Here is an 11,566-nt window from a genome sequence, read left to right as displayed (position 1 = left end):
GCAACAATAGAAGAGAAGTTCTCCACAAATCTCCGATAATAACCAGCTAAGCCCAAGAAACTACAAACTTCCGCATGAGTTGTGGGTCTAGGCCAATATTGTACTGCTTTAATTTTTTGACCATCTACCTTAATACCTTCATCGGAAATGATATGCCCAAGAAAAGCCACTAAATTCAACCAGAACTCACATTTGGAGAATTTAGCATATAATTTCCAATTTTTCAAAGTCTGAAACACCACACGCAAATGATCCTCATGTTTTGCTTCTGATCGAGAATATATCAGAATATCATCAATGAAAACAATGACAAAGATATCTAGAAAAATCTTGAAAACCCGATTCATTAAATCCATAAAAGCTGATGGCGCATTAGTAAGTCCGAAAGACATTACAAGGAATTCATAATGGCCATATCTAATCCGGAAAGACATTTTTGGAATATCTCTCTCCTTAACTTGCAACTGGTGATAACCGGATCGAAGGTCAATCTTTGAGAAATACTTGGCACCTTGCAACTGATCAAAGAAATCATCAATTCTGGGTAAGGGGTACTTGTTCTTGATAGTCACTTTGTTAAGCTGATGATAGTCAATATACATTCTTAACGAACCGTCCTTCTTACAAACAAACAATACTGGTGCACCTCAGGGAGAAGTACTGGGCCTGATAAAACCCTTATCCAGAAGATCCTTCAACTAAGCTTTCAATTCTTTTAACTCAGCAGGAGCCATTATGTATGGAGGAATAGATATTGACTGAGTATCTGGAAGCACATCGATAGCAAAGTAGATTTCTCTTTCGGGAGAAAGACCAGGAAATTCATTCACGACGGGAATCGATTGAAGGGTTGGAGATTTCACCTCCATATCATGCACTCGTACCAAATGATAGATGTACCCTTTCAAAATCATCCTTTGAGCTTTAAGGTAAGAAATAAACTTCCCCTTAGGCGCTGCAGTATCACCTTTCCATTCAATAATAGGCTCACCTGGAAAATTAAACGAACAATCTTTGTCCAGCAATCTACATTGGCATAATAAGAAGCCAGCAAATCCATACCCATAATGATATCAAAATCAACCATTTCTAGCTCATGCAAATCAGCTAAAGTATGGCGGTCATGAATCTTCACGTCACAACTTCGATATACCCGTCTAACTACAACAGACTCACCCATTGGCGTAGATACCTCAAATGACTTATGCAACAATTCAGGCTCTCTATCCCATTTACTAGCAATGAAGGGGGAGATATACGATAATGTAGAACCAGGATCTATAAAGGAATACATATTGATAGAAAAGACGGATACTATACCTGTAACCATATCCGGATATGACTCTAAATCTTGACGACTCGATAAAGCATATATGTGATTCTGCTGACCTCCTGAACCAGAAGCTCCAACTCTTCCCCTATCCCTGCCAGCTGATGTCTGCATACTCTACCTAGGAGGACGTACTGAAGAAGAAGAAGAAGAAAAAGCCCCTGCAAATGCCATCGGCTAAGCCATACCCCATCCGCCTATCATCGGACAATGTCTCATAATATGACTTGGCTGTCCATATGCATAACATGCATCAGAACCCTGGTGACATGGTCTAAAATGATTTCGGCCACATCGATCACATCTGGGAAACTGAAGCCTCATCTGACTGAAATCGCCTCTAAATTGTGGACATATATATATATATATATATATATATATATATATATATATATATATATATATATATATATATATATATATATATATATATATATATATATATATATATATATATATATATATATATATATATATATATATATATATATATATATATATATATATATATATATATATATATATATATATATATATATATATATATATATATATATATATATATATATATATATATATATATATATATATATATATATATATATATATATATATATATATATATGGTATTTTGAGTGAAACTTTTTTTTAAAGAAAAAAGTGGTTTGAAAAATATGATTTTATATTAATATTACTACTTTCGAAAATGCTTTAAATTATACACATAATATAAGAAAGTTTATGGGATTTTCTTTATTGTAAAGATAGAAATTATTTTCTCACAAGAAAAGAAGGTTATCTTTTTACCATTTTAAGAATTAAGTGTACGAAAATTTGTACTCTTTATATGAGATTAAGAAAATTATAAGTTGAGAAAATATATGTATTTTTACATGGATGTTTTAATAAAATAATAGTGTATGAATTTATTTTATATGGTGCCACATAACCGTAATAGTACAATGTATAAAGTGTATTAAAAATAAGTAAAAATTTAAGTAAGTTAAGATAATTCTTAATAATATGGACAATTGGTTAATTATTGATTTAAGTAGAACGTTAACAAATTAATTAAAATTTATGGATAAATAATTAAGTAAGAATCTTGGATAATTACTAAGGTACATCAATCCACGTGGGATTAGAAATACATGGCAACAAGTTGCCAACTATCTTTTTAATTAAGGAGGAGGTGGCATCCTTTTAAGATATATATACATCTTATCTCATTTTTTTGTTGAAAAATGCTATTAAGAAAATCTCCTTAATTCACAAAAATGGATATGGATTAGAACTTTAAGAACATTAATGAATGAATTCTCAAACTAGGAATTCACACGAACCCTTACAATATTATAGCAACGCGGGATTTGCAATTCTAAGGGAGCACGGTATAATCTTTCTCAAGAATGTCATACGGATTTTTTCCTATTCCGATCTTGCCATCATGAGTTTTGTCGCAATTGTCGTGTATTAGAGGGATTATCAAGAGAATCATCTCAAGTATGTTAAGGCTAATCTTTCCTTCTTTTGGCATGATCCAAGTAACGATACGTCAAAGTAATGATATTCCATAAGTGGTTCTACTCTTAGCATTTAAGGATGTCTATGTTATTCATTCCTATAAAGATAATAATTGATTGATAGAGCAATTGTTAGGAACACTATTTTGAATTTTTGTGAAAGGACTAAAAGATATTGTAGTTGAAACAATTCTATATGAAATAAAGGAAGTATTTATGTTAAAATAGATTATATGATTAAATTGTTTCCCCATCGGTTACACCATCTCATAACCCCCTTTAAAATTATTGTTTAAGTCAGAATTGAGAAAGAAGAAAAAAGTCTATCATCTGAATATCCTGGTATCTACTATCTCTCATATGACCAACTGGATAGGTTTAAATTGTCTACTCCTCGGGTATCTATAAATTTGCCATTTCATGTTAGTGGATTAAAAGGATTCAGGCTTTACAAGCACCAAGTATAACCTGGAATGAGCTAGTGATATAACATCTATTCAGTTGGACGAGCTTATAAATCTTTCACACCTCAAATTGGAATTAGTACTAAGCTACATTTTAGAAATTGAAATGTACTGTATATGTTTTCATCGAGTTATGAATAATGTATTCCTATTTTGTATATCGGATCTAGTATGGACCATGCTTTTGGATTCTACTCTTTAATTGGATTTAGTTCTAAGCCACATCTTTGAATAAGGAGACACAATATTTATTTTAGATTCTTTTGGTAAATGTATGTCCACTTTGTAAACTTAGTGTGAGTAATAAAGGTAAAATATTCTTTATGCAACTGCTGTGCCTATACGGTAGGAATGAAGGTAGTAAATATGAGTTATATTCACTAATTTAAAATAATTACTTTAAAAGCATGTCTAAGTATGTATCTAGTTCCCTATTAGGGTATTTGATAAAGATGTGAATGTTTATAATGTAATGATACATGTACATGCTTCTTCATGCATTTACTACCGTGCAACGGCTGGTCGGACAGTTACTACCGGTTGGACAGTTATGTATCATTATTTACCATCTGTTGGGCAGTCATGCATATTCATTTATGTGACGACCCGGTCAGTCGTCTCATGAGTTATCGCTCCGTTTCCCCCATTTCAGCTTCTTTATGCTTCATTATCCCTGTTTTTGTGGTATCGGGTTGGGCGGATCGAGTCCGGAATGAGTTTGATAAAGTTTGAGACACTTAGTCTATTTTAAGAAGGCTTAAGTTGGAAAAGTCAACCGGATATTGACTTATGTGTTAGAAGGCTCGGTGGTGAGTTTCGATGGTTCGGTTAGCTTCGGGAGGTGATTTGTGACTTAGGAGCGCGATCGGAATGAGTTTTGGAGTTGTAGAGAAGATTTAGGCTTAATTTGGCGAAGTTGATATTTTGGCGGTTCCGGTTGATAGACGAGATTTTTGATATAGGTGTCGGAATGGAATTCCGAGAGGGACAGTAGCTTCGTTGTGTAATTTGGGATGTGTGTGCAAAATGTTAGGTCATTCGGGCGAGATTTGATGGACTTTTTGATCGAAAGCATAATTTAAGAGTTCTTTGAGTTCTTAGGCTTGAATCCTATGTTAAATTGGTGATTGATGTTGTTGTGAGCATTCCGAAGTTTTGAACAAGTTTGAACGATGTCATGGGATGTGTTGGTACAATTGGTTTGAAGTTCCGGGAGTTCCGGGTAGGTTCCGGGATGTTTTAGGCAGAAAATCATAGCTGTTAGCAGGTCCAGAAGGGTTGCAGGCCTCGGAACCCACCCGTGCGGTCCGCAAAAAAAGAAGTGCAGCCGCGGTATGTGCTGTGCGGACCGCACAAAATGAAGTGCGACCGCGGTAGGTGTTGTGCAGACTGCACAAAATGCTGTGCGGCTGCGGTGGAAAACATTTCACTGGTACTATTTCGGAAGCTCATATCTTTTGATATTCAAGGAATTTTGAGATGATTCAAAAATAAAAGTTGTAGGAATTCGTGTCTTGTTTCCAGAAAGGTAAAGATATCCCAAATTGGACATCTGTAACGAATGTTATGGTCAAAATACTAAACCCTACCACTGCAGAGGAAAGCCTGTGCGGCCGCGGTCATTTTTGTGCGGACCGCACTGGTTTTGTGCAGTCCGCGGTCGATTTTGTGCGGTCCGCGGAGCTTGATATCTATGGGGTACTCTATAAATACGGGGTTTTGAGTTTTATTTGATATTTTGACCTAGAGAGCTCGGATTTTGGCGATTTTTCGAAGGTTTTTTAAGAAATTTATCGGGGTAAGTGAATTCTAACTCAGATTTGGCTAGAGTACATAAATCTATCATAGAATTCATTATTTAATTCGTAATTTGGGATGTAATTTGGGAAGAAAATTGTGAAATCTTTCAAAAAAGTAAAATGATGATTTGAAAGACCAAATGGTATCAGAATTGGATAATTTTTGTATGGTTAGACTCGTGAGAGTATAAGGATTCTAGTTTTGTGAATTTTGTCAAATTCCGAGATGTGGACCCGGGGGTCAGGTTTGATCAATTTCTAGAATTTTGTGGTAATTCGATTGTTTTCGCTTGGGCTTTGTTCCCTTAGCATATTGTGACGTATTCGTTCTGATTTTGGATAGATTCGACGCGCGTGGAGGCCGATTCGAGGGGCAAAGCGTCGCGAGTTAGAGATTTAGCCGGTTCGAGGTGAGTAATGATTGTAAATGATGCTCTAAGGGTTTGAAATCCCGGATTGCACATCGTAGTGCTATATTGAGGTGAGACACATGCTTGATGACGAGCGTGGGGTTGTGCACTAGTGGGGATGGTGACTTGGTCCGTCCTGACTGATGATTTTACCGCATATTTGACTGGAACTTATATGTTATCATCATGATTTGGGTTGATTGCCATATTTGGGCTTCGTGCCAACTATTTAAACCCTTCGGGGATTTTTTAACTATTTCCTCACTGTTTTTGACTTATTAATTGAACTCGGTCATGTTATTTTCCATTGTTTTACTAATCAACCATTTTTACTCCGTTTTGAGACTTAAATGATGTTTTGGGCTGAGAAATACTATTTTACTAATGTCCGAGGGGCTTGTGAGTATTTTTGACTGAGTAAGGTCGAGGGCCTAGTTGTGAGGAAATACTGATACTGATTTGAGGCCGAGGGCCTGAGATATGTACGCCACGAGGTGGCTTGTTGATATTGTTTATGAGGCCGAGGGCCTGAGATATATACGCCATGAGGTGGCTTGATTGATATGAGGCTGAGGGCCTAGACTTGATGCTACGAGATGACTTGATATTGCGCTTGGGCCGTAAGGGGCCCCTCCTGGAGTCTGTACACCCCCAGTGAGCGCGGGTACCCATTGTGATGTGAGATTGAGCCCGAGGTGCTGATATTGTTCTGAGATTGAGCCCGAGGGTCTGGTACTATTCTGAGATATTGCCCGAGGGGCGGTTTTTTGTTGATACTATGCCCGAGGGGCGAACATTTACTTGTTATTTACCTGTTAATTACTTGTTTTACCTGCTGAAAAAGGGATTTTTACTTGATTCTTCACTGATTTACTGATTTTAAGTGATTTTATTGCTTTGGTATAGAATGCCTTGTGTTTTACGTGTTTTCTTACTTTCAGTCATTATTTATATTTGTTACTCACTTAGTCGAAGTACACACATTACTCCCTACACCATGTGTGCAGATTCAGGCGTAGCAGGTCCTGCTCCTGAGTGCTGATACTTTAGTCCAGGCGGTGTTTCAGAGACTACGAGGTAGTTGTTGGCGTCCGCAGCCCCCGTGTCTCCCTTATCTCATTATTTCTATGTTTTTCAAATAGTTGTACCAGATATCGTATTTAGTAGACTTGTATCAGGATCCTTAGTTGCTCATGACTTGTGACACCCCGGTTAGGGCTGTGTCGAGTTGAGTTTCCGTTTTGTTATCTCTATTTCCGCTAAATATTGCTATTTAATCATGTTTAAATTATATTTATGTTATTTAACTGCTTAAAAGGGTGAATTATGTTCGATTGGCTGGCCTTGTCTTCACGAGAGGTGTCATCAAGACCGAGTTCGGGGTTAGGGTTGTGACAAGTTGGTATCAGAGCCTAGGTTACATAGGTCTCACGAGTCATGAGCAGGTTTAGTAGAGTTCTCAGATCGGTATGGAGATATCTGTATTTATCCTCGAGAGGCTGCAAAACCTTTAGGAAAACTTCACATTCTTGAAATTCTTGTCGTGCGAACTTGTTGATACGAGTACTAAACTTCTATTATTCCATTCTCTCACAGTTGGTGAGGACACGTGCTACCGAACGGGGTGGACGACCCCCAGTGCCACTAGCTGTGGCCACCAGAGGCTGAGGACGTGGTCGTGGTCGTGGTAGAGGCAGAGCAGCGAGGGTAGCACCTGTAGATCCACCAGCTGCCCCAGCTCAGGATCAGGCTCCAGTTATGGATGCTCAGCAGCACCAGTTCAGGCACCAGCTGTGCCCATCGTGATTTCGGGTCTTTAGGAGGCTTTGGCATAGATCTTATCAATTTGCATTGGCCTGGCTCAGGTAGTTTCAGCCACTACAACAGCAGCTACTTCACAGGACGGGGAGGCAATCAGACTCCAGCCGCTCGCACACCTGAGTAGGTAGTGCAGGGACTTCAGACGCCGGGGGAGCATCCAGCCCAGCCGGTCGCAGCTGCTCAGGACTATGTGGTTCCTGTCATGTCGGAGGATGAGCACGTAGATTGGAGAGGTTTGGTAGATTACAACCTCCGACCTTCAGTGGCGTAGAGGGCGAGGACGCCCAAGGATTTTTGGATAAATGTCAGAGGATGCTTCGTACTGCCAGTATTTTGGAGACCAGCGGGGTTGCTTTTACCACCTACCAGTTTTCAAGAGATGCTTTCACTTGGTGGGAGGCGTATGAGAGGCGTAGGCCTGTTGGTGCAGCGCCCCTTACTTGGCAGCAGTTCTCTGTTCTCTTCCTGGAGAAGTATGTACTGCAGTCCCGCAGAGAGGAGCTGCGTAGACAGTTTGAGTGGTTGCGATAGGGAGATATGACTGTGTCACAATATGAGTCGAGGTTTTCTGAGTTGGCTCGTCATGCCATCTGGATGGTTCCGACCGATCGAGAGAGGATCAGGAGATTTGTTGATGGTCTTACTTATCAGCTCCGCATTCTTATGACCAGAGAGAGAGAGTGATGGGTGCTACCTTCGAGGAGGTTGTTGATATTGCCCGGGAGATTGAGAATGTTTGTCGCCAGGATCAAGAGGAGAGGGAGGCCAAGAGGCCTCGAGGATCAGGCAGTTATAGTGGTGCTCCTTCAAAGGGTCAGTTTCAGCATGGTAGAGGTCGTTTTTCAGGCCTGCTCAGCCAGCTCGCCCAGGTTATCATGGAGCATCTTCGGGTCATGGTTATCATGGATCTCAGTAGGTCCAGTCATCACTCAGCACCCTCCCAGCTCAGAGTTCATCTCGTGCCCCATCGACTCAGGGTTCTTCTATGCCGAGCGCATCTGCTAGTCACTCCGGTGCGAGGGTTTCCCTTCAGTCCCCTTCTCCAACACCTGGGAGTTGTTATGAGTGTGGCGAGATAGGCCACATATGGAGGCAGTGTCCTCGTCGTGTTATTAGTTCGTCCCAACAGAGGGGTCAGTCTTCGGCTTCAATGTCAGTTTCTTCACCACCACCCACTCAGCCAGCTAGGGATGGAGGTCAGTCAGCCAAGGGTCGCCCTAGAGGGGGAGGTCGATCAGGGGGAGGTCAGGCCCGTTTCTATGCACTCCCAAGTAGACCCGATGTTATTGCTTCAGATGTTATTATCACATGTACTGTTTCAATCTGCCACATAGATGCCTCTGTATTATTTGATCCCAATTCCACCTTTTCTTATGTGTCATCATATTTTTCTCGTTATTTGGTATGCCCTGTGAGTTTCTTGCTTTACCTATTCATGTATCTACCCTAGTGGGCAATACTGTTGTTGTAGACCGTGTGTACCGGTCATGTGTGGTGACTATTGGGGGTTTGGAGACCCGAGTGGATTTATTGCTATTGAGCATGGTGGATTTTGATGTCATTTTGGGCATGGACTGGTTATCTTTGTGTTGTGCTATTTTGGACTGTCATGCTAAGACAATCACTTTGGCTATGCCAGGTGTACCGCAGATCGAGTGGCGTGGTGTGACTGATTATGTCCCTAGTAGAGTGATCTCCTTCTTGAGAGCCCAGCGTATGGTTGGGAAGGGTTTTCTTTCATACCTAGCGTTTGTGAGGGATGTTGGGGCTAAGACTCCTAGTATTGATTCTGTTCCAGTTGTGAGGGACTTTCCCAATGTGTTTCCTGCAGACCTGTCGGGCATGCCACCGGACAGGGATATTGATTTTGGTATTGACCTGGTGCCGGGCACTTAGCCCATTTCTATTCTGCCGTATCGTATGGCACCAGCAGAGTTGAAGAAATTGAAGGAGCAACTTCAGGAGCTCCTAGATAAGGGGTTCATTCGGCCTAGTGTGTCACCTTGGAGGGCGCCGGTTCTGTTTGTGAAGAAGAAGGAACAATGAGAATGTGCATTGATTATAGGCAATTAAATAAATTAACAATTAAGAACAAGTATCATTTGCCTCGCATTGATGATTTATTTGACCAGCTTCAGGGAGCGAGGGTGTTGTCCAAGATTGATCTCTGTTAAGGTTATCACCAGTTGAAGATCAGGGACTCGGATATTTTTAAGACAACTTTCAGGACCCGATATGGTCATTATGAGTTCTTGCTGATGTCTTTTGGGCTGACCAATGCCCCAACAACGTTCATGCATTTGATGAACAACATGTTCCGGCCATATCTTGCTTCATTTGTCATAGTCTTCAATGACGATATTCTGGTGTATTCGCGTAGTTAGGAGGAGCACGCGGAGCATTTGAGAGTTGTATTGCAGAGATTGAGGGAGGAGAAGCTTTACGCAAAATTCTCCAAGTGTGAGTTTTGGCTCAGTTCAGTGGCTTTCTTGAAGCACGTGGTGTCCAGCCAGGGTATTCAGGTTGATCCAAAAAAGATAGAGGCGGTTCAGAGTTGGCCCAGACCATCCTCAGCCATAGAGATTCGCAATTTCCTTGGTTTGGCAGGCTATTATCGCCGGTTTGTTCAAGGATTCTCATCTATCGCATCGCCCTTGACCAAGTTGACTCAGAAGGGTGCTACATTTGTATGGTAGGACGAGTGTGAGGAGAGCTTTTAGAAGCTCAAGACAGCTTTGACCATAGCTCTAGTGTTGGTTTTTCCATCAGCTTCAGGTTCATATGCCATGTATTGTGATGCTTCGATAGTTGGGATTGGTTGTGTGTTGATGTAGGAGGGTAGAGTTATAGCTTATGCTTCTCGTCAGTTGAAGCCCCATGAGAAAAACTACCCCGTTCATGATTTGGAATTGGCTGCCATAGTTCAGGCATTGAAGATTTGGAGGCATTACCTGTATGGCGTATCTTGTGAGGTGTTCACTGATCATCGCAGTCTTCAGCATTCGTTCAAGAAAAAGGATCTTAATTTGAGGCAGGGAGATGGTTGGAGTTGCTTAAGGATTATGATATCACTATATTGTACCATCCGGGAAAGACCAATGTGGTGGCCGATGCTTTGAGCCGAAAGGCAGTGAGTATGGGGAGTTTGGCATGTATTCCATTTGGGGAGAGACCTCTTGCAGTTGATGTTCAGGCCTTGGCCAATCGGATTATGAGATTAAACATTTCGGACCCCAGTCGGGTATTGGCGTGTGTGGTTTCTCGGTCTTCATTATATGATCGCATCAGAGAGCGTTAGTATGATGATCTGCATTTGCTTGTCCTTAATGACAAAGTTCAGCATGAAGATACTAGAGGTGTGACCATTGGTGATGATGGGGTGTTGAGGATGCAGAGCCGGATTTGCATGCCCAATGTGGATGGGCTTCAGGAGTTGATTCTGGAGGAGGCCCATAACTCGTGGTATTCTATTCATCTAGGTGCCGCAAAGATGTATTAGGATTTGAAGCAACACTATTGGTGGAGAAGAATGAAGAAAGATATTGTGGGATTTGTAGCTTGGTGTCTCAATTGTCAGCAGGTGAAATATGAGCATCAGAGATCGGGTGGCTTGCTACAACAGATGGATATTCCTGAGTGGAAGAGGAGAGAATCACTATGGACTTTGTTGTTGGACTTTCACGGACTTTGAGGAAGTTCGATGCTATTTGGGTAATTATGGATCGGCTGACCAAGTCCGCGCACTTCATTCCTGTGTGTACTACCTATTCTTCAGAGCGGTTGGTAGGGATTATATCTGGGAGATTGTTCGTTTGCATGGCATTCCAGTTTCCATCATTTCAGATAGAGGTACTCAGTTTACTTTGCAGTTTTGGAGAGCCGTGCAGAGAGAGTTGGGTACTCAAGTTGAGTTGAGCACAGCTTTTCATCCTTAGAAGAACGGGTAGTCCGAGCGTACTATTTAGATATTGGAGGATATGTTGCGTGCTAGTGTTATTGATTTTGGAGGGTCATGGGATGAGTTCCTATCGCTTGTAGAGTTTGCTTATAACAACAACTACCAGTCAAGTATTCAGATGACTCCATATGAGGCTTTGTATAGGAGGCAGTGCAGATCTCCAGTTGGTTGGTTTGAGCCCGGTGAGGTCAAACTATGGGGACTGATTTGGTACATGATGCTTTGGAGAAGGTGAAGGTGATTTAGGAGAGGCTTCATACA

General features: G+C 40.9%; 1 protein-coding gene across 1 annotated transcript; it reads right to left on the bottom strand.

Annotated features, from left to right (window-relative positions):
* Positions 1-698: 698 nt before the first annotated feature.
* Positions 699-1,444, bottom strand: LOC142176769 (uncharacterized). Its single transcript, XM_075245085.1, has 3 exons — positions 1,321-1,444; positions 1,063-1,278; positions 699-991 (listed from the first exon to the last, which is right to left on the bottom strand). Exons 1-3 carry the CDS (start codon positions 1,442-1,444, stop codon positions 699-701), a joined length of 633 nt encoding a protein of 210 aa, XP_075101186.1.
* Positions 1,445-11,566: the final 10,122 nt, after the last annotated feature.

This window comes from Nicotiana tabacum, chromosome 3 (genome assembly GCF_000715075.1).
Source record: "Nicotiana tabacum cultivar K326 chromosome 3, ASM71507v2, whole genome shotgun sequence".
Lineage (NCBI taxonomy): Eukaryota > Viridiplantae > Streptophyta > Magnoliopsida > Solanales > Solanaceae > Nicotiana > Nicotiana tabacum.
The sequence above is the reverse complement of the archived record's forward strand: the minus strand, read 5'-3'. Positions and strand labels throughout refer to the sequence as shown.